General features: G+C 33.4%; 1 protein-coding gene and 1 pseudogene across 2 annotated transcripts in view; one reads left to right on the forward strand and one right to left on the reverse strand.

Moving 5' to 3' along the window:
* Positions 1-4,567: 4,567 nt before the first annotated feature.
* The window catches only part of UBA6 (ubiquitin like modifier activating enzyme 6), a 72,963-nt gene continuing 53,014 nt past the window's right edge, over positions 4,568-24,516 (reverse strand). Inside the window, exons 19-33 of one of the 2 annotated variants that reach the window (XM_021938578.2) lie at positions 22,914-23,095; positions 21,001-21,106; positions 19,868-19,957; positions 19,682-19,762; positions 18,796-18,924; positions 17,280-17,331; positions 17,131-17,194; positions 15,881-15,950; positions 14,499-14,570; positions 13,824-13,941; positions 12,472-12,665; positions 11,295-11,422; positions 10,397-10,484; positions 10,097-10,191; positions 4,568-6,428 (exon numbers count right to left, since the gene is read on the reverse strand). In XM_021938578.2, coding sequence (XP_021794270.2) covers positions 6,293-6,428; positions 10,097-10,191; positions 10,397-10,484; positions 11,295-11,422; positions 12,472-12,665; positions 13,824-13,941; positions 14,499-14,570; positions 15,881-15,950; positions 17,131-17,194; positions 17,280-17,331; positions 18,796-18,924; positions 19,682-19,762; positions 19,868-19,957; positions 21,001-21,106; positions 22,914-23,095 — 1,605 coding nt within the window. In that variant the 3' untranslated portion in view covers positions 4,568-6,292. The remainder of the gene's footprint in view (positions 6,429-10,096; positions 10,192-10,396; positions 10,485-11,294; positions 11,423-12,471; positions 12,666-13,823; positions 13,942-14,498; positions 14,571-15,880; positions 15,951-17,130; positions 17,195-17,279; positions 17,332-18,795; positions 18,925-19,681; positions 19,763-19,867; positions 19,958-21,000; positions 21,107-22,913; positions 23,096-24,516) is intronic. The other variant, XM_021938579.2, reaches the window with a different exon arrangement.
* Positions 22,163-22,423, forward strand: LOC116274180 (annotated as a pseudogene).

Here is a 24,516-nt window from a genome sequence, read left to right on the forward strand (position 1 = left end):
ATTGGATCAAAATAATCCTAAATTATTAATGCCAAGTACCTGTCAGAAGCAAATGAAAAAACTCTGTGGAAGATAAAAATATCATTCTGAGCATCAAGTTATTTCTAGTTTTTTCAAATACAATATTGGTAAATAATTAAAGATAACCAGGCACACAAGGAGACAAGATAGTAAGAATGAAGACTAAAAGAAACAAAATAAAAACAGACCCACAGGCGGGTTTTGATTCTGGAATTATTAGACACAGACTAGAAAATAATTATGCTTTTCATTTTGAAGCAGTAAGAGACTGAAAATTTCAGCAAGACAATTAGAAACTGCAGGAGTGATAAATTTACATGCTTTCAATTAGAAATTTGAGAACTGAAAATACAAGTGGCTAAGAATAACCAAGACACTCTAAACCAAGACACTCTAAAAGAACAATAAGTTGGGAGGATTTGTTTGGCCAGATATCAAGAATATATCAGCTACAATGATGAGGATGGAATACTAGCACAGGGATAGAAAAAAGGGAAAATAAAGTTTGAGATGTAAGGACTAAGTTGTGATATTATTTTATCTTGCCCAAATTCCTGTCTAAGAGGTCTGGGGAGTCATGCTCTACAAACTATAAATTTTCATCAGATGAGTTTTATTTAACCCTGTATATCGTGACTAAACTTTCCAATCTGACTCCGGCATAACAAGAAAGAAAATCAAAATATTTTACCCCAAAACATGTTTCTCTGCCATATCTTGAAATGGTCCTGCAAAGTCATCCCTTGTGAGAAAAATCTACCATCTATAAAGAATCCCCTTTCCCCACTACCTTTTTTTTTTTTTTGGCCCTTCCTTCCTTTCCAAATCCAGGAGATAATCAACTAAGAGCCAGGCATCCTTTTAGATCCAATAAGAAACATTTTACAACTTGTTCTCTTTGAAGTCTGCTGAGAGCTCCCTCTGCACAATAAAACTTGTTCTCCACAGTCTCTTATTTAACCTGAATATTTCCTTTCTATTGATCTCAGGTCTTCAGATAAACTCAACCAATGGTGAACCAGAAAATGTTTTAAATTTACCTATACTCTGGAAGCCCCCGCTTTGAGTTGTCCTACCTTTCTGAACCAAACCAATGTATTTCTTAAATGTATTTGACTGATGTCTCATGCCTTCCTAAAATATATAAAACCAAGATGTACTCTGATCACCTGGGGCACATGTTCTCAGGACCTCCTGAGGGCTGGGTCACAGGCCATGGTCACTCATCTTTGGCTCAGAATAATCTCTGAAAATATTTACAGAGTTTGACTCTTTTCATCAACAGATGTATTCACATACGGACATAATACATGACTTTGGTGGCACTATAGAAAGGAGGAATAAAACCCAGACTTTTCAATAAATGGTGGTGAGGCATCTCCTAGCATACACCAAATTAATTCCTCTTGAAAAAAATTTAAATCTGAAAGGCAAAACTAAAGCTTTTAGAAGACAATATAGAAGACATGACTCCAGGGTAGGGAATAGTTTTTTAAAACAATTCACACTCTAATTTTAAAACACTCATACTTCCTAGTACTTAACCATTAATAAATTGCTTTTATCAAAGAACATCATAAGGCAAGGAAAGGCAAACCACAAAATGGGAGAAGATATTTACAACAATATAGCCAACAAAGATCCTTAATCAATGAGAAAAAATATTAGCAACACAATAAAAACATTTGTGACAGTCCTAACAAGATACTTTACAAAAACAGAAAGTCAAATTGGCCAATAAACTTATGGAAAAATACTCAATTTCACGGGTAATTAGCGAAATACAGAGTGAAACTTCAATGAGATACAACTGCATATCCACCAGATTGGCAAAATTAAAAACAAAAACTGTTAATACCAGCACTGACCAAGATATGGAGAAATATGGTTTGGATATTCGTCCCCTTCAAATATCATGTTGAAATGTGATCCCCAATGTTGAGGTGAGGACTGCTGTGAGGTGTTTGGGTTATGGAGATGGATCCGTGGATCCCTCATAAATGGCTTGGTGTCCTCGTTGAGATAACGAGTTCTTGTTCCATGAGTTAATGTGAGATCTGATTCTTAAAAATAATCTGGGACTTCCCCTATTTCTCTCTTGCTCCTCTTGCCATCTGATATGCCAGTTCCTCCTTTGCCTTCTGCCATGATTGCAAGGATGCTGGTGCAATGTTTGTACAACCTGCTGAACCATGAGCTACATAAACCCTTTTTCTTTATGAATTACCGAGTCTCGGGTATTCCTTTATAGCAACACAAAACCAACCAACATACTAATGCTTAGGAAAAAATTTGTAATCATCTAATAAAATGTAAGATATGAATACCCTATGACCAAAAAATTCTACTCCTAGATATATACTCTTTGTACTAGGAGTTGAGTAAAATAATGTTCATTGTGAAACTGTAGTTGCCTGAAACTAAAAACATCCCAATTGTCTACAGTAAATAAATTGTGGCATATTAATACAAAAGTAAATTACACAGACATAATGAAGAATAAAGTACAGCTACAACCAACATGAATAAATCCCATCCTGAACAAAAGAAGTGTCAGGCCTCTGAGCCCAAGCCAAGCCATCACATCCCCTGTGACTTGCACATATACGCCCAAATGGCCTGAAGTAACTGAAAAATCACAAAAGAAGTGCAAATGCCCTGCCTCGCCTTAACTGATGACATCCTACCACAAGAAGTGAAAATGGCCGGTCCTTACCTTAAGCGATGATATTATCTTGTGAAATTCCTTTTCCTGGCTCATCCTGGCTCAAAAAGCTCCCCCACTGAACACCTTGTGAACCCCACTCCTGCCCGCCAGAGAACCCCCCCTTGCCTGTAATTTTCCTTTACCTACCCAACTCCTATAAAACAGCCCCACCCTTATTTCCCTTCGCTGACTCTCTTCTTGGACTCAGCCCGCCTGCACCCAGGTGATTAAAAAGCTTTATTGCTCACACAAAGCCTGTTTGGTGATCTCTTCACATGGACGTGCATGACAAGCAGCAGCTACAAAAGAATGTATGATTTTAAATAAAACTCAAAAACAAGCGAACTGTATTAAGTTTACACACATAGATGATAACACTATAAAAAGAAAGAGACAATTATCATAAAAGGTAGGATAGTGGTAATTACCAAAGGTTATGTGGCAGGGAGCTAGCTGGTTGTGACTGGGAAGGAACTACATGGGTAGTTTCTGAACTGCTGTCAATATATTCTATTAAGCTGACTGCTAGTTATAGAGTTACTTTAAAATTATTCCTTGAACTGCATATTTATATTTTATGTACTTTTGAATATGTATGTATTTTTGAATATATATTTCTCAATAAAAAACAAAGCTATGACACAGAAAGAGCAAAATGAACACATATTATCAATGGATAATTACTCTGATCCTCAAGAGCTCAACTCTCTGATTTTTTTTTCAGAGAAAGCATTCAGATTATATGTTTTTGAATCTATGAAAAGTAAAATCACTAAATTCATACACAGTGATTATATAAAATTAGATATGTGCAATCACAATAAATTTGATTATATTCATTATAGTGGAAAGATTTAGGTCACAAGATTTTTTTTCCCCCCAAAATTCCAAAAGAACAATTTTCTGTCTTCATTATACTAATTATAAAATAATTATAAACATAACTGCTTTTTAAATGTTTCATGAATTCACCAGAGTGTGACAAAGAAGATTAAAATATAAAGATATACATTTATTTCCATATCCTACCTTTGGGACAATTTATGAAGAACTTACAAGTAATAGAACTGCTTTGAACTCTAAAAAGAAATGGACTTTACAAATCCCTAACCAGTAGTATGAGATTTACCACATCTTCTAGGTTTTAGATGGTCACGACTGTTTCTCTCCAACTGTTTTAAAAGAATTTCCTGGAGCCATTTGAGGACATTTGAGGAGGACAATGTCCCTCCATACCTAATAACTGCTGTATCTCCATGATTGCAAACTTGAAAATTAGGAAACACCAAAGCAACATTACTCACAAAATAAATAGCAAAATCAGAATCTCTGGAGTCAACTTACGAAACATGATTTACAAAGATATGCTTACATTTCTTAATTTATTTTTAATAAGTAAAAAATTACTCAGTGAAACTGTACAAAAATCAAATCATTAATTTTTGCACCTGTTATTTCAGTCATCAACAGTGATTTCATGGTACAGAAATAAAATAATGGGAATTATCATTAACTTCATCCTGCCTTTCGAGCTTAGTAGAACCAAACAGAAGAAATTATAGCAATAACCATTAACTATAGAAAAAAAGTAACGGAAAAATGGTTGCAGGTTTAATCACAAAATGAATTTAATTTTTGTTGATTTTGTTTTATATGCTAAAAGACTAATATCTATAAATATGCACTGACAGCATCGTTCTAAATTTACTTCTGAAGAGATGTTGAGACTTCAATAAAATATAAGCAAGTTACTGGATCATATTCATGGATTGCTGAATGACTACCCGGAAAATATCAGTTACTTTCAAAGAACACAAAACGAAGTGAACATGAAAAAAATCTTCTTTGCAAAAGTCCTTTTATTAGTCCTATCCTCTAAAATTCCAAGCCACAGAGCCTTGATATTCCTGGATTCTGTTTTAAGTAACCTTAATTTTAAATATGACACTTGGGATATGCACAATGGGAAAGGGTAGGCTATGTGAACAAAATTTAATTTATTTTTTCCAAAAGTAAGTCATTTTCTTTAAATTCATCCTATCCACTTTTGCCCACTTCCCTATGTACAGATAATCCTTTAGTCATGAAAATTCACTCTCCACTTCCACATACATTTTCCCCACTTTGGTACTTTTCAAAAGAGGGAAACAATACAGCTGGTTGATAAAGTAATTTAAAGTATTTGTAAATGAAATAAAAAGAAAGTAAGTATAATACATAGTGTAAAAAGATACCAAATTGGAGTAACACTGATGTTAATCTAGTTTTTTATTTAACAAAGTACCTACTAATGTTCTGAGAAGGAGAGTAGAAGGAAAGGAGCTAGAGGGAAATGACTTTCTATGGTTAAAAAAAAGCCAATTGCTTCAGAATGCAAGATAGTCTTAGTTATAAAAGAATCATTTACTATTTTCACTGAGTTTACAGTGTTGGGTACTACTGTTTACATCATTTTAATGAAAGTACTTATAAAAACATCTGCAATAGTTCATATCAGAAAACAGAAAGTTTCTCTCAATAAAGACCTTAAAAAATAAATTTTTATCTTCATTAACTCCCTTTCTCGGAATGGGAATGAAATAACATGCTTCTCTTTAAAAAAAAAAAAAAAAAATTTAATACCCTAATTAGGTTTCTGAAAAAAAAAAAAAAAAAACTACCCTAGCAATAATGTTTAACATTCTACTTTTCATCTATTTCTACAGACACTCCCTTTATAAAATCTTTTAGTTTTATATATTAGAACAATCAGGTTTAGAGTCTCACATAAATAAAATACCCACATTAGAAGGCATACTGAAGAATCAAATGGTTAGCCACATTTGTCTGTTCACATTCACGGATTCTCTAAGAGCATTGTGTGAGTCCATATAATACTGTTCACATTTAGTCTAAGTTAATATGTCTCATCTGACCTACTGCTCCTACAACACTGATGCTATCAACAAAATCCTGATTTGGGGGACACAGTGATATAACAAACTCTGGTTAAACCAGCAGAGGTAACAGGACAATAAACTGTAACTGCACAATTTAAAATGTCCACCCTTCATCCGCCACTACCATACCTCTTCTTCCCAGTGGCATTAAATTCTCAAAGCCTAATCATATGAGAGGTGCAGGGTGCCAAACACTATTTGTACAGAAAATCAGTCTTCAAGACTAAACAAAAAAGAAATTCATAAAATAAAATAAAACTTTTTGGATAGTTGCATTTGTTGCTTTCAATTTCTTCATCCATATCTGTTCTGGTCATACATATTTTTTCCTTCTTTTTATCCAGAGAGATTAATACACAGATTAATACACAAAACTTTCGTAAATGGCATTCCAGTTCAAAGTTGCTTGTGATCATAGCCATGTGTGAACCGTTAGACAAGTGTATATTATGCCCCAAAATGTTTTATAATTCTTCAGTGCAGTTTCTTACTGATGTTTCCCTTAAAATTAAGGCTTAATGAAAGAGAAATCCATAGTATCATGAGCTGATTTTTTTTAGCTTCTGAATTAAATGCACTCTTTCCAAAATTAAGTGGTCCTGGAGTAACATTAAGACAACCTGTATTAATCAGTGTCATGACTGAAGTAGTATCTTACTGGAGGTCCAGGCAAATCTTCATCTCCATCAATGTCTGGAGCAAATGACACAGTAAGATCCACATATTTCTTTTCAGTAGAAGGTTTTACAAGTTTATGCATTCTAAGAAAAATAAGCAAGAATGAACACTTCGGTAAATTCTATAAAATGAAAAAATGATTTGCTGACTAATGCCATCCAGAGAACCTGGACTTGTATCTAGACTTTAACATCTAATAATAATCTGCTTTCATATATTAATTTTCCTTTACTAAAAGGTCTGAACTCAAGACACTCATTTACCTAACAGTGAATAAATTTGGACACATTGGTCATGATAAAGAATACAAACCATTTATTAAAAGACAAAAAGGCTCAGCGTGGTGGCTCGTGCCTGTAATCCCAGCACTTCGGGAGGCGGAGGCAGGCAGATCACCTCAGGTAAGGAGTTTGAGACCAGCCTGGCCCACATGGTGAAACCCTATTTCTACTAAAAATATAAAAACGAGATGGGAGCAGTGGCACATGCCTGCAATCCCAGCTACTGAGGAGGCTGAGGCAAGATAACTGCTTGAACCTGGGAGACAGAGGTTGCAACGATTTTAAAAAATTGATTCTCCTCCTAAACTTCCTCTTAAGGCATCATAAATTCAAACATTTCTCCGTAAACAGTAAAAAAGCAAGCTAGAATTTAAACCTTAAAATGCAAGCTAGAAATATGAAATAAAAGACATTCTCAGCTTTTTCCCTTATATCCAATCTTTATCCTATTTACTGAAAAAATCACTCTTTGCTATAGTCACTACTGCCTTAAATGAAGTCAACATCTATATATCCCTTAGATAATTGTATTATCTTCTAGCTAGCTTTCTCTAGTCTCTTTTCTACCTCCAATCTACACTGCTCCTAGAATTCTCTTAAAATATAAATTTGATGTATTCTCCTGCCTAATAATGTTATTTATTATACACTGTGTACCTACTTCATGCCAGGCTCTGAACTACGTAATCGATTTAATCCTCAGTAGCTCTTTCCATTTCACAAAGATATTTTGTCTGGTACATAAACTTTTCATTCTTTCCACCATTCATGATTACCACCTCATGCTTGAGTCATTCCAAAAAAAAAAAAAAAAAAAAGTGAATTCTAAATTCCCAAATTTAGAATTTAGTAGGAGTTCTAAATACTACTCTTAATTTATCCAAAAGATACTTAGGCATCCTAATGAAGATCAATATAAGGCAAATTAATGCCTTAGCTAATATAACAGTAGTTTTACTTTTGTATGTATGCTCTTTTTAGCTGCAAAGACTGTTGTTTTTGCCTGGAACAATCCTTCTTCAAAGGTAGCTCAAATGAAATCTACCCTGAACTAGAGGTCTGAGTTAGCACAATACTCTGTAAAAATTTTCATTATCACGGTTATTCAATTATACTTTAATGATTAACATGACCAGAGGTGAGACCTAGCCAGGCCACTGTCTCAAGAGTTACAAGCAGAGGGAACAACTAAAGCAAAGGTCCCACAATGGAGCATCATTAGAGTGAGTATTCAAGGACAAATAAGGAGGCCAGTGTAGCTGGAATATTGTGAGGGCAAAGTAGGGAAGGAACTTAGCAGGATAACTAGGAATCGATTTCCTTTAATAGACTGCTTGAGGGCAGGGCTTGATAAACATGTATGATAATAAAATATTAACAGGACTAACATTTGTGGAATACTTCTTACGTGCCATTACACTATTAGCCCTTACTATTATTTTAGTGTTCAACTATGAGCACAATCATCCCTATTTGTGGACTTGCAGCTTTTTGAAACTAAGTTTCAAAAGCTACTCCAGGTAACAAAACTAAGTAGCTGAGCAAGAATGTGAACCCAGGTCTTTCTAAGTCAACCTCATGCTATTAATCACAATCCCACTGACTGACTGAACGTGTTCAGTACTTAACAGGTACTCAATAAATACTTGCTAAAAGGACAATCTAGTAAAATGAAAAATATTACCATGCTGGAAGTTTCAAATATTGGCCAAATCTTAAAAGCTTTTTTAAATAATTTGCCGCAAATTTTAAACTCCACTAGTCAATACACTTTATGACCACATACAGTCCACTGCAGCATAAAATAAAGGAATTCTAAACACTACTCTTGCTTTCTCCAAAAGATACTGAGCGATCCTAATGGAAAACAATATAAGGCAAATTAATGCCTTAGCTAATAAAATAGTAGTTTTACTTTTTAAGGTATAAATAATTCAGACTGGATTATAATTTAAGAATGATTAACCTCAACTGATTATCATAGCCAATAGATACGTTAAACACAGCCATCACGCAGAGATTCATTTACTCGTCTGACAAATATTTGTTGATAACCTTTTATGTGCCAGGTATTTATCTAAGTGCTTGAGATACAACCGTGACAAGATCAAATAAAGATTCCCACTCTTGTGAAATACATGTTTTAGTAGCAGGTAAATAGCTAATACACAGTACATGGGCCAGGTGCGGTGGCTCATGCCCCTAATCCCAGCATTTTGGGAGGCTGAGGCGGGAGAAATCACCTTAGGTCAGGAGTTCAAGACCAGCCTGGCCAACATGGTAAAACCCGTCTTTACTAAAATTACAAAAATTAGCCAGGTGTGGTATTGGTGCCTGTCATCCCAGCTATACTCAGGAGGCTGAGGCAGGAGAGTCGCTTGAACTCAGGAGGCGGAGGTTGCAGTGAGCTGAGATCGCACCACTGCAATCCAGCCTAGGCGACACAGTGAGACTTTGCCTCAAAAACAAAAACAAAAACAAACAATAAATATAAGCAAAATACACAGCAGCACAGCAGTCATACGACAGTAATAAGTGCTCTGAAAAGAAAAAGTAGAGAAAAGTAAAGGGGACTAGGCATACTAGACTGGGGCCAGGGACAGGTTGCAATATTAAATGAGGCCTCTTTAGGAAGTGCAAAGACCAGGGGTGAGACTTGGCCAGGTCACTGTCTCAGAGTTACAAGCAGAGAGAACTAAAGCAAAGGTCCCATGCTGGAGCATGATTAGAGTGAGTATTCAAGGACAAATAAGGCCAGTGTAGCTGGAATATTGTGAGGGGAAAGTAAGGAAGGAACTTAGAAGGATAACTAGGAATCATTTAGAGCCTTGCAGACCGCTATAAAGACTTTAGTTTTCTTTGGTTCTTTCTTCCTTTCAGTCTCTGCTCAAATGCCACCTTAACAGGTGAGACTACGACAGGCAGAGGGAAACTACTCAGTATAATATAGCAACTCAACACCCCCAACTCCGTATTTCCCATATTTCCTTTTCCCTTTATTCTTCTTTAATTTCTCCATAATACTTACTATCACTTAACATACTTGCCTTATTGTTATGCAAACTCCTTAAGTAGGAAAGAACTGTGGTTTGCTAACTGCTATCTCCCTAATGACTAGAACAGTACCTGGCACACAGCTGGCACCTTAAACAATAATTTGTTGAATAAATGTGATTTGGCAATTTGATTCCTCATAAGCCTGGTCATTAAGTGTTTCAACATAAGAGACGGATCCACTTTTACTTAAGTGTACTGACAAAATCAGGTTTCTAAACCTATTAACTGAAGAGCTGAATCTCGAGAAGTAGTCTGTTGGCCTTCACCTGGCAGATTTACTGTCTTTATTAACGTCATTAGACAAGACTAATGCTTTTATCTGAATTATAGTAACCACTATATTTAATTTTTTAGTGTGCAACAACTTATTTTTAAATTCTTGTTATTTGCTGCATATAACGTTGAATACTTACGTTAACTTCAATCTTTTTGCATGACCAGGCATTACGGGAACATAAAGCATTTTGACTCCCTGTACCACCATTGTTGGCTCAATTCCATACTTCTCCTAAAAGTGAATATCCAAAAAAGAAACGATGAAAGCCTCGTTCAAACATAAAATGCTTATTTAACATTGTTCCTAAGCAATGTTTTATGACCAGTAAAAAAAGCAAATTCATGCTAAATATAACTTCCAATAAAATTATAAATAAAAACAAAACAGAAACCAGACATAAAGCTACTAATGAACCAAATGAATAAAAGTATCTCACTTTGACTGCATTTATGAAATCCAAGAGGGTGAAATCTTCTTTTCCATGTACAGTCCATCGATCCCAAATTGTAAATGATATTTCATTTCTGTTACAGAAAAATATTCAGAACAGAAACATTGTAATTTTCTTCCCTTTAGTGATGATACAAGAAAAAAAAAACAACAAAAAAACAAAAAAACAAAAAAACACTTCCAGAAGTCCATTATTTGTGATTGGGCTAGAAATTAATGTGGGGAAATAAAGGATAATATACCTTCTAAAATATTCCAATCTTATTTCCCTATCACATCATATAGATAACCACTTTTAATCAGTACCTTGCTGATCCTTCCAGTGTCTCATTATAAATCTGTATGTTTTAGCAAGAGAGAGTTGTCTCTCTCTTTTTAAAATGGCTGCATGGGTTTCACTGTGTGGATGTTCCAGTCCCCTGTTACTGGACAATTTTGTACTCTCATTAGTAATGTATGAGAGTGCCTCCTTTCTCACACCCTTGCTAAGATAGGTTTTTTTCAAGTTTTTGGTTGTTGCCAGTCTGAAAACTAAAAAGTACAGGCCCAGGAATTGTTCTGCTTTGTCACAAGCTTATGGAATTCTTCTAAATCTCATGACTTACACAGTCAGACACCAGGGTACCTTCTAATTCATCTAGCAGACACAGATGAAACCGTAATGCCAAATAATGTGGCAGATAAAGTATTGTAAGGGTTCTTTGGCTACTTTAGTCAGAAATATTTAATGAAGATGAGGTTTGAGCTGATCTTGAAGTGATGGCAAGAATTTACACATACACAATAGAGGAAAAAAAGAGGTGAAGCTAGTATTTTTTCCTTTTAAAAGGTAAAGTATTTTATTTCATTCTCATTATACAAGAGAAATAGACCTTCATACATACCTGATTTTAGTTTTCCTTACTTCAGATGTCTCTGTAAATACTATAATTGGAATGGCTAAGTTAAGAAAACAATTTTTGTAAGCTTCAAATGGATAGCCACCAGTTACTTTGATCATCTCCAAGGCAACCTAGATAAAAGAAGGTGATCTGATAATATAAATAGCCTAAAACTATCTGTGATTTTAATTGGATCTATTCAATTTTCACAAGTTTTCAAGCATTTCTCTGTAGATAGTAAAAGCAGCTATAAGACTAATGTAAATTTCTTATAGCTCTCTATACTTTTAGTATATTTTATACTTTCAAATCTTCAACCTGCTCTATACATGGTAACAGTTATTTAAAAAAATATTAATTCAACCATATATTCTCCCTACTTTGAAAGCACATGCTAGAACTCAAAAAACACAATGGTCTAAAATCACTTAATACAGGGATAAATAACTACATAGCTTCATAGATAATTATATAGAGTAATGATGTAATATGGTATAATAACTAGGGCCGCACTTAAAGATTCTGAATCATTATGAATACAGATTAGGGAAGTTCATTTTATTCAAGAAAAACAGAGTACCTGCTTTGTATGAAAGACGTAAAGATCAGTGAAAAGATTATTGCCTATAAGAAAAATTATAATCTATCTTGAGCTTATTTTTTATTTTAAAAATGTATATTTAGGGCCGGGCGTGGTGGCTCACGCTTGTAATCCCAGCACTTTGGGAGGCCAAGACGGGTGGATCACGAGGTCAGGAGATCGAGACCATCCTGGCTAATACAGTGAAACCCCATCTCTACTAAAAATACAAAAAAAATTAGCCGGCCATGGTGGTGGGCGCCTGTAGTCCCAGCTACTAGGGAGGCTGACACAGGAGAATGGCATGAACCCAGGAGGCAGAGCTTGCAGTGAGCCAAGATCGCGCCACTGCACTCCAGCCTGGGCGATAGAGCTAGACTCCATCTCAAAAAAAAAAAAAAAAAAAAAACGTATACTTAGGTAAAACTTCAAAATACAGATGACTGCATTTTCAGAAAGTATTTTGAAATTTTAAATTATGTGATCCAATATCTATCCTTCCCTCTCTAATATCTCTGAGTGACTGGGTTGGTATGATGGGGAAGTCAGGGAAAAAGCAATGAAAAAGGAGCATTTTTATTCAAGGAATAATAAGCTTACCAAGCCAGAAACTGTAGCAGTGGTTGTTGCAATAGCAGGTATAATTTTACCAGCTACGCGTTTTGTTTTAAAACGGTCAGCTGGTTCAATGCTGTACATTTTGGCACGAAGATTTGATGCAGCTGTGATGAAATCTATGTGTCCATTATGATCGTCATCTTTTTCAAATGAAAGCACTGCCATCTGAAGGTCACCTGATTATACCAACCAGAAAAACAAAGTTCCATAGCAAGCAGTAAAGATTTTAATAGGTAAAAAGCAATGTGGGTTTACTAACTTTTAAAGATTCCTTTCTATATTTTTACATGACTGAGAAACATAAGAATAATCCAGGCAACTAATATTGAAGGCCATGAAAACAGCTTTTCCCATGATTAAAGAGAGCCAATTTTTTAAAATTAAAAAATAAAAAGAAAGAAAATGATAGTTTTAACGCCACTAAACTAGAGACGTTTCTGTATTTAAAAAAAATTTTTAATAAATAGCAAAATAAGAAAGTTGTATACTGCACATCTGCAATCAAGTGGTTTACAAAAAAAAGCCAACATTAGGTATAGTTCAAAAATTTATTCCACAAATCCTACTCTGAAACATTTTCCCTCTGGTAACTAACAATAGGGTCAGTTGGTCAAATTAAAATAAGTAATTTCTGAAATCTTTGTAGATCAGTGGTTCCCAAGATCCTTCTAATTATTGTTATTCTGGGTTATTTTTCCTGAAATTCTACTGGTCCATGCTTAAAATCCCAAAAGTTTGGGAACCACTAATTTATAAAACTAAAAGACGGTGAGCAGGTCAAAACAGATGAGTGTATGGCTGTTTTTAAGGAATTAACAATTCAGTTTTCCTGTATTTTTATATTTAAGTCCATCTAGCAAGGAAGTATATATAGGTCATTCTGTATTCCCTATCAGTAATTATGAAGACTAAGAACCTAAGAAGAGTTCTGTTTATAGTTCTTTATCCTAAAGTGATTTAAATGGGTCTGTCCAAAGATTAGTTTCCACAAGGACCCCATTAAACTGAATTTTTAATTCCTTAAAAACAGAGCTATTCATTCATGGTTTTAGACCTGCTCACCATCTAAAGAACTAAAACAATAAGAAAAACAATAACAAAGCAGTTAATGTGATTTGGAGAATTAGACTTCAATCTTTGAGGGCAATAGTGGGGAAAATGATGAATTTAGTCACAGTTAAAGATGAACACTGACTTTAATATGATCATGAAATCAATCAATACTATCATCATTATTGTTGCTGTGATTAAATTCTACAAATTCTTAGGTGTAGAGCTTGGTGGAAATGAAAACTCACCCAGTTTAAAACATTTTTATAAAGATTTTCCCTTACTTTTGGTGGCTTCATTAGATAAAATAGCCTTTTCTAGTTGGAAAATTGCATTCCTCTCATCTTCACTGCTAATAGGAACGTGGTCCGGTTTCCTTGCAGTTTCATCGGTTTGAACAACCTTTGAATATATGAATATAATTTTATTAATGTTATTTCCTGCATCTAAGTTTGGTTAGCATTTAACTGTTTTATCAAATTACAAACAGAAAATATTTTCTCTCTATATTTTCATATTATTAATCAGTGGTCCAATTTATTTTATATGTTCCTTTAGAAAGTATTATGATATTATTCATGTATGTATTTTATTATCTATCTTCTCACACAGGCATGTAAGCTCTATAACAACAGGGATCTTTATGTATCTTGTTCACTGACAGAACTCCAATATATCTAACTTTTAATACCCACGATGATATAGTGGGCATAAAAAATATTTACTGAGTAACTCATACAATCTAAGTCCATACTGATCTTTTTAAAAATTCCACACTAGAATAAAATTAGTATTAATCAACAGTTTGTGATTCTGACAAATCTACTTTAAACTCAAGTTGCACTGACAAGAGCAAGAGCAAGAACCATTCGTTGTGATATTCTCCAGGTTTAGAATGGGACTTGATACAAGTCCAAATTCCCAAACTATTTGCTGAATGAATGAATTTTTAAACATACCTTATTGGAAGGTTTGAATTCCTGAATCTTTACTTCTGAAAGAATATTCAAGAGGGCATCTGCTGATAAGTCCTGTTTTTAAAAAAGTAATTTTACCAACAAACATTTTCTTCTATGTCTAAATTCTAAAGCTAAAAATATCCTACAAAAGGTCCTTAATCATATTACAATATGTGAACACTTCATTATCTGAATATGTAGACATCCATTTGAGACATTTACCTTTATTTCTATAAAAATATCCCCCCATAAAGGTTATGGGGGAGGAGAAGGTAAGGGGTAAAAAAGTACTTATTAGTCAACAAACTTGAAATTTTAGTCCTTCTGCAAATCTTTTAAAAGGCAGTTTTAGGACTGGTTGTAAATATAAAACTGAGTGACATGATCAGTCAGTTTTAATTCCCTTAGCTTTATGTTTTATGTTTTTAATGTTTTATAAAGTTTTAAGTAAATGGAATTCATACCTTAAGAAGGAGGGAAATATTTAAATGATTAAAGATGAACTTAGATGAATTTAAAGCTATGGGTTGCATTTACATTTATCATTGAGAAGCTGTTTGGCAAAAGCTGAGACATAGTGCTTTTGAGGTCAATTACCACACTTATCACGAAATTACCACTGATTTTCCCAAAAAGAATATCAGACTGAATGCCACTATTTTTACCAAATATTTACAGTTTATTTGTATGAATTCCAAAAAGGATTAATCTAAAACAGACATTGTTATCTGAATCCAAAATAGCCAATATTAATTATGGGATCTGATTCATATTTCTCTGTTCAGTGCACCTGAAAGTACAGCAATTTACTTAGCTAGAATATGCATTTGTGAAGAAAAGATACAGATGCCTCTCACATAAAACCGTATTAGGCTCTTTAGATGTTAGTCAATGAACATGATGTTTAAGAGAATGAGTATGATGCTAAAGTAAGAAATGTCAATATAAGGGAGCATTTTCAGATTGCCTGAAAAGCACGTAAATTATTACAAAATAAATCAAACAAATGTTAACAAAGAAAATATCTTTAAAATATTTCAAAATTGCGATGAAATGGTTCGCTGTGGCTTTTTAGAATAACTAGGATAACTGAAGCTGATAAGCAAGTTATAAATATTTTTAAAACAAAGTTTACCTGCTTTTAACAAATAATGCTGTTTTTCACTGCTTCAACTCAGAAAGAAAAATCCGACTTCTACTTAGCAATACTGCAATGAGCTTTCAGCTTCCATTATGTTAGTATGGGTAAAAATACAATAAAAATTCTACATCAAAAGAATGATTCTTACAACAAATAAACATGTTTTGATGCAATTAGTACATCAGTCATCTAATTCTAATTTGGTTTTGCATCACTTGCTAAGGCTTAAAGAATATCTTACCTCTTCTGTAAATGGAATACAATATACTGTAGCATATAGTTTTGCAGCATTCTGAAGGAAACTGAGGTGCCTTTTGAAATTAAAAAATAAAGCAAAATTTGAATGCACAGTTTTAAAGATGATATTTACCTCATTATGAACTATAGCCTTTAAATGTAGTTTGAAGAAATATAACCACAGAATTATTATTTCAGGATTTTTTTTTTAAGTTAGACAAAAATATTCTGGTCTACACCAAAATACTACAGAAGTTATAAAACACAAAACATCGAACAGTTATTCTCGAAAACACTTAACATTCAGGTAGTGATCATGACTACCTTGGGAAGAAGAGTGAGCGGACAGAAGCAGAAAACTCAGACCAGTGAACAATAATTCATTTTAAGTCATAAGAAATATTATATATTTGTTCTTAATGAGTATATATCAAGTTCACACTAAGTAAATGTGTTTATTTAAAAACAAAAAAAGAAAGTCTTATAGAAGAAGCAGTCCAGCATAAGGTGACTGGAAGCCTAAAACCACCACCAGATAAGAAAATTAAGCATGGACTTATCTGCTGAAAGGAAGGTTAGTGAAGGCAAGCTAAGTGTTTAAAAATATATATACATAAGTTTGGGTGTGGTTGGTGGGATGCACATGTAATCCCAGCTACTTGGGAAGCTGAGGTGGGAGGGTTGCTTGAGCCTAGGAATTCAAGACCAGGTTGGGCCACATAGTGAGACCTTGTCTCTTTCAAAAAAACAACAAAAAAGAAAGAAATAGAAAAAATATACATACACACACACACAAGTGTGAATCTCACGTGTATCTAATATAGTGCTTCGAGGTATTCACACAAAGACCAACTCCTTTGAAAATAATTTGAGATTTAGGGAGTTATTCAGTAGTAATTATTTCTTCCTCCATATAACTGAAGATTCTTACATTTGATTTCATTAAATGTAAAAACAAATTGTCATTTTACTAATTTATGGATAAAGTAAAAAAGGTGATTTTGGTTTCACTTTAGATATTTATCATAAATAATGAGGTTATTTACCATGTAAATGAATGGATTCACATTTGTGTGGGAAGGGTTGTGGCTGGCTTTCCTGGTCAGAATGACTTGTTAACTCTTAAATGAACAGGGATGAAATAATTTAACATTAAAGAGCCTAAGGGTTTCACTCTGCAATGTACAGTTAAGGAATTTACAGTGAAGAAATACATAATAAAGGATACATATCAAACTAAATATAAATACTTACAAAGGTTCGTTTAAATCAAATTTTATTGGAGAGGGTGGCCTCTTTGGTGATTGCCAAAACAAACCTGGCAAAAAGATATAAATGTTATTTTCAATGTATGTAGCCAGTAATAAATGTCATTAAAATTTATTCTCAACATTTATACTTACTACCATCTTTTAATCGTATGTCCAGAGGGAAACAGTGAAGAAGCTGAAGAGCCTAAAGAAAAAAAAAATGAATTCAAGACACCCACTACTTAATATTATCTGAGAAAAAATATTAAAAAAAATTTTAAAATGTTGTGTGTAGTAAATATACTCACATGCTTCAAAAATCAAAACACATTAAAAGATACACAGTGAAGTCTCCCTACCACCCTTGTATTCCATCTGTCCATTCTCCTGTCACTGCCCCTCATAAATGAAAAATCTAAAATATCATTTTCTATCACTATTTGTAGGTTTATTGGGAGGTGGTATCTATAGCAAACAAATGTAGATTACTTCACTCCTTTTTATATAAATGGTGGCATATTTTACATGTCATTCTGTTCTTTTAAAAGAGCTAATACTTAAATAACAAAACCAGAAAAAACACACAGTACTTTGTATTTTTGAAATGATAACATGTTTGAGATTTGCTTCAAAATCACCTAGGGGAAGGTAAGAATGAACGGGGATGGTGATGAAACAAGATTTATCTATGAACTGATAGCTGCTAAACCTGGGTGATAGGTAAATGACAATTACATTAGGGTTCATTATACTATTTCCTCTACATTTCTATGGCTGAATATTTTTCATTATAAAAAAAGTTTAAAAAAAAATCACAGAAGATAAGAACTAAAGAGTCCCTTAGATTTTTGAAAAAGGGGTCACTGATAACCATGTTAAGAACAATTTGCAGAGTAATGAGCAAAGAAGTCAAATTAACTGGGTGAGGAAGTGGTAACACTGAGTAGTACAGACCACTTTTCCAAGAAATAGAGCTCTGACGAAAGTAAAAAGACAGAAGAAGTATAAATGAAATATTTTTAAGTGGGGTGTGGTGGCGTGTACATGCAGTCTCAGCTACTTAAGGGTTGAGGCAGGGATCACTTGAGCCCTGGAGTTCCAGGCCAGCCTGGAAAACATAGGGAAACCCCGTTTTTGTTTTTTTGTTTGTTTTTTTTCCAAGTTGTTTTTAAGGAAGATGAACTAAAGAGCCTAAAGAGAGGGAAAGACTAAAGAGAATGCAACACACATTTCAGCAACTATATTTAACTGGAGGTAAGAATAACAGCTAATATTTAGTAATTTTTTATGTGCCAGGCTCTGTTCTAAATGCTTTATAAGTCTTAACCTCCTTTTATCCTCACCACTACCTTACGTATTAGGTACAAATTTATTATTTCTATTTTACAGATGGGGAAACAGACATAAAGAGTGATTATCGGATATGGGTGGAAATAGCAAAATCACAGCAAAATTTCTGACTGAATATGCCTATTTTCTCAGTTTCTTGCTTCTTCTATTCTGAATAAACTTCTTTTAGATTAGCATGTGTTCTCATTTAACTTACTACTAACTTCTGAAAAGCTTGCCAAAAGAAAGAATATACATTTCAGTTCAATGAAATTAATTTGTTAATAACTAAATAAGCCAAGGTCAGACCTTTTCTTAATGTCTCACAATGCATACTTACCTTATGGTTAAAATATTTTTCAAACTTTAATCTTGCTAATTCTACACACTGGGACCAATTTCTAGGTCTTCTGCTAAGTAACTTTATAACTTGAAAACAGCCTTCTAAACTGTGTCCACTCTGTATCTTCTAGAATGGGAGAGAAAAAAAAAAAAAACATCAACATACTTCCAATTACAAACATATATACATCCCCCAACAAAAGTTAGCCTAAGTTTGAAGTGTCAATTCATGTGTTTTATGCTTTTCTTTTTTCACCTCAAGCTCCTTTTCCTTCCTTCTTTAAGCTCTTTTCTGTTTGAGAAGGGGAAAGGTAAGAAATAGCACACAAAATTTTAACTCTGATTTCTTATCTTACAAATTATCCTCATATTTTCCTAGCTCTAAGTTATTAGTACTATAATATATGTACTTACTAAAAGTGCTATGAATAAAAAGTGGGCCTTGTTATTATATTAAGATTAAAAGAAAGTGAGAAAACATCTTTAAAGTTGCCTTCACTATAAGAGTAATAAGTCTTGGAGATAATTGTTCCCTCATGAAATTTGAACTAGAACTTACCTCAATTTTTTCTTTCCAAAGGGCTTAATAAAAGTCCTTCTATTATTTGTAGCCTTTCTATCATAATTATCATATCTTTATTAGCTTGAACCATATGAATTGCTGTTTTGTGAGTTAAACATGGTCAAATATTGACAATTCTGTATAGTTCAACCAAACCAAAAGGATAATTTGTGACCTAATTTCAAGATTCCTTATGTATCATTTCACTTTTTATATACAATCACTCTTTATGGAGGTAAAATAAATCACTTGTAGATGACTTGAAAATAAGATTACACTGACACAAAGTGTTAAGCTTGTATTAAAATGTACCGATTTTTACCTGTAAGACTTCTTCTGCAGATGAATAGGTTTGCCAAAATTTGTTAAACAATGAAGGTTTGTGGGAAAAGGAACTTTCAAACTGTAACAGAGAAAAGGAAAAAAAATTACAAATAGAAGGCTGTTTAAAGTCAGAAATATCTTCTTTCTCACTTCAAAGAAAATAAATTTAAAAAGGAATTTTTACCTTATCTCTTGCCCACTGTATGGTATGTTCAATAGCAGCTGGAAAGGATTTTAGAGTACAAAATGGTATTTCCTCTTCTGGGGGATCCCGCTAATTTATAAAATATGACAACAGATACTTAAGGAGCAGCAATGACCAATTTTTATTGGTTTAATTTACTTTTGAGCTTTAAGGCTATTAAAAATCCAAAGATAAATAAAATCCAACCAGACATTTTTATATCTTCGCTCTCTTAGGCAATAAGAGAAGTTAATTCTTTTGACATTTAACCTATTTGTTAACAGCTATGTAATGCCAAACATGAATCTTATTTATTATTTGTGTACTCATTTAAAGCACCATGTAGTACTCATGACACACCATCATCTATAAATCATTTTTTTCTTCATGAATCAAGGTGAAATGTAAAGTTTTATAACACTCCCTGCTTTGAAAAGTAATTCAGGAATACCCAGTATAATGCTCGGAAAAGCATGAGTTTTTCCATAGAGAAAAACATCTGGGAGCAGAAATATGTCCTCAATGCTTGATACAGGTTTCTTAATCTTCTTTCTCAATACTTATAATACTTATATTCTACAAATTTTTATTTCTTAAAGTTTTATTTTCTTCCCCTCTTTGACCCAAGATTACATACTTTTCACATTTTTCAACTGATAAATTAAATAAATGGCAAATACCTAAGTCGTTTTTTTGTGGATAAAGTACCACTGAAGAAATCCACATTCTATTATAGAGTACATTTTGCCTAGGTTTATTGGTTTACCTAATCTAAAATGGCTCACTTCGTCTCAGCAAGCGAATAAAATTTTATGTCTTTGTTAACAGTTCTAGTCTCAATCTAATAGTTTGTTCTTATCAAACAATCTTAAACTCAAAGGGTATTAGAAAACTAAGCAGCTCTGAGAAATAAATAGTAAACAGTAGAATAATGCTCCAGAAACAACAGACACAAAATTCTGATAATTAAAAAAAAGTTCAATTATATTTTTAAAAATGCACATGCACATATGTATGAACATCATTGGCACAGCAAACTCAGAAGGATTAGGAAAGCTAAATCAAATTGTTGATCAAGACAAAAATTATAAGACATAAAAAAGACATTTATTTCGAAATACTGATTCACTTACATGACTATTGTAAGATTCAGTCAAATGCGGTACAATAACTTCAGTGTGCCCCTTAGTGCCCATTGTTCCAGAATCTAAGAGAGGCCTTAGATTTGCTAAGCAACGACTATTTGAAAAGATAACAAGTAAAAAACAAAAAAGTGAGCAATAACAATGTAACGAAAGGACATCCTACTACTTTCTATTGACCATTTCATATGCTGATCACTTCTTGAATGCAGTATTTTAGGAAAACAGATACAGTACTATCAAAGAGTGGATCAATCCTGTTCCCCTATTCTGCACTATATATACAAATTTTGTTGTTCAATCTAGTAATTTCTCTCTTTCCTACTACTCGTACCCTAAATCTGGGACTTTCTTAACCTTTATCTCTCGGTTAATTCCTAACAGTATTACTCTTTTCCCTTGCTTTATATTTCTTCTTTGGTTATTTTCTAACTATAAGTTATATCACACTATCTCTTCTCAATATTTTCTTTATCCCAAATATTATTAATCTTCTTTCTCAATACTTATAATACTCATATTCTACAAATTTTTATTTCTTAAAGTTTTATTTTCTTCCCCTCATTGACCCAAGATTACATACTTTTCATATTTTTCAACTGATAAATTATCCTCTGATAATATATCTGCTCTACACCCTAACATTGAGGAGTCATATAAACACGTAAGGTGAACACATTTAAAGTCATTCATTCATCTACTTATTTAAGGAATACTTAATAAATGACATCATGTGTTGGGCACTGAGGATACAATGATGAAAAGTAAATGGTCCCTGGATGAATGATTTAGTGAGGACACAAACATTAAATAAATATGTATACCAGTAAAAGTAAGTGCCATGAAGGAAAAAGTACATAGTGCTATGAAAATCACCATAGGAGGATCTAATTTAGAATTTGGGGGAAAAGAAAGTCTGTTTGGATAAAGAAATTTAGGCTGAAATTGAAAGGATGAAGAAAAAAAGCTAAACTAGATGAAGAGTAGATAGGGAGATTAGAGATCAGGAATGTTAAAGCAAGAAAAACAGAACTTTCTGAGGCTGAAGAATATTATGTGTAAGTCCCTGAGGTAAAAAAGTGCTGAAGGCCTGGTAAGAACTTAAAGGCACAGACAGAAGGAGCGGGGGCAGGTCAGAGCTGCTGCAGGTAACCAGCATGAGCTCGCCTGGTAGAAGAATATGAAAAAACAGAAGAATACGCAAACAGTTAAGGGAAAGTGCCAAGACGATGGATTTTCTCCTGCTGCCCACAAGCAGAGGGACTTGGAGATCATGGAGGTGAAGCAGAAAAGGGAAAACGAGAAGGAGGAGGAACCTAAGTAGCTATATGGTTTGGTGTCCACCCCCGTGCCCTTCGCCTATGGGCCTGAAGCCAGTCCCACCACAATCATGTTTCCTCCTCTAGTGCTCAGAGGACCCAGTACTGATGGCATTCCCTTTGCCCTGAGTTTGCAATGGGTACATTTTGTGCTTCCTTCTCAGGTAGCCTCTCTCCCTTGGGCCATTTCTTGGGGTGAAGAAGTTACCCCTTCTGTGTTTTCTATTGCAGTGGGACTTCACCCAAGTATTAAAAATAGCTTTATAATTCAGAAAAAACAAAAGACAGCCAAAAAACTGAAAAGCACATACAGCTAGAATAAGGGAGCCAAAGAAGACTGGTAAATGTTACACTGGCGTGGTGAACAGGGAAAAGTACTCCATGAAAAACATTTAGGTTATGATACAGATTTTGAATTTCATTCTAAGTATAATGGGAAATCATCAAAGGGTTTGTGTTTGAGGAGTACTACATTAGAAACATAAAGAATAAGCAGATAATTCCATAACTTTTCGATAAGTAATGTGGGAAACAGAAGTGAAAACTAAAGATAATAATGTAGAAACATGAATTTCAAGAACATACCTGTCTACATATCTCCTGGCTTCCACATTATCTAATGCTGTTATAATTATATCTTGTTTAGTACAGAACTCATCATTGTAAATGGTCTCAGTGGCTGGACATACTTTGTTCAGGTGTGCATCTATCTTTATCTGAGAATTTATTTTCAGAGTAGCATCAGCAGCAGTATAGCTTTTAGGTTTCTAAACAAATAATATAAGCAGAAGGAATATGTTAAACAACAACAACAAAAAAAAGGACTATGATTTTTCTATATACTCCAGAGTGATAAGAATGTGTTAAGTTCAATCATAGTCTATATATACATACATATATATATATATATATAGAGAGAGAGAGAGAGAGAGAGAGTAATGAGACCAGTTTTCATTTTTGGCTTGTAGAAATTACATTCATTGTAATCACACTACATTAATAATGCACATTAGTCTAAATAATTTACAAATTATTAATAAAAATCTAAACACCTTCTATCTCATAGTTAAGTACTTTACAGTTCTTAAAAAATGTTAAAAGTCCAATCACAACTTTTCCCTAGTAATAATGTTTGACTTGGTAAGTGCTTAGAAAAAAATGATAACACACTCAGTAAAACATTGGAAATCAACTCTGCAGAAGATAAGTTCTTAGAGATATGAGAGTTTAACAGTTTGGTACTAACATTTTAAAATTATCATTAGTTCTGGATGGATATATTTTCAGAAATTATTTGTGTTTCAGTTTTATAAAAAAGAGTACAGTAGTTCCTCATCTGCCTTCCACAACCCCCAAAAATGCCTAAAACTACAGACAGTAACAAACCCTATATATACTATGTATTTTCATATACACACATATCTATGATAAAGTTTAATTTATAAATTAGGCATAGTAAGAGATTAATAACAATAAAACAAAACAATCAGAACAATATACATTAATAAAAGTCATATGAGTATGGTCTCTCCCTCTCAAAATACAGAATTTTATTGTACTACACTGTACTCATCTATTTTCAGATCCTGGTTGACCATGGCTAACTGAAACTGTGGCAAGCAAAACTGTGGATACCACTGCTAAGGGGTACTACTGCACTCTAAATATAATTTATTCTTTATTTTCTTAAAATGATTTAGTGACTATTTTTAAATCGTGACTGTTATTTCAGGTGCTGTCACTGTTCATTTGCATTTGCTTTGGCACTAAACATCTTTAGGCCATTTTTTAAATTCACACATCTAGTTTTAACAGTATTTCTGTTTCTTCTCACATTGTTAGGTTGACACATTTCACTTATCAGTGTTGTAAGTGTACAAACAAATGAAAACTTTGCTAGAGCTCAGTAAAATAAGAATGAACAGGCCTTTATAGTTCCTAAGTAAAATGCACCAAGTTAAGAAAAGACACTTTGCAACATATTTTAGTTCACAACGGACCCTGTTACTTTCTCTATTATATTTGGATAAGGGAGGCAATTAGATTAACTATGACATCTGTTTTAGTTACTTTCTGTTCATGACATTACTAAGCTTAGTTTACTAAGACTTGCAATGAGTTGTTGAACAATAAAGAAAAATCTGTTTTGTTTTAATTTTTCAAAAACTTTTTTTAGGGTAGAACTGGT

Source organism: Papio anubis, chromosome 3 (assembly GCF_008728515.1).
Source record: "Papio anubis isolate 15944 chromosome 3, Panubis1.0, whole genome shotgun sequence".
In the NCBI taxonomy this organism is placed as follows: domain Eukaryota; kingdom Metazoa; phylum Chordata; class Mammalia; order Primates; family Cercopithecidae; genus Papio; species Papio anubis.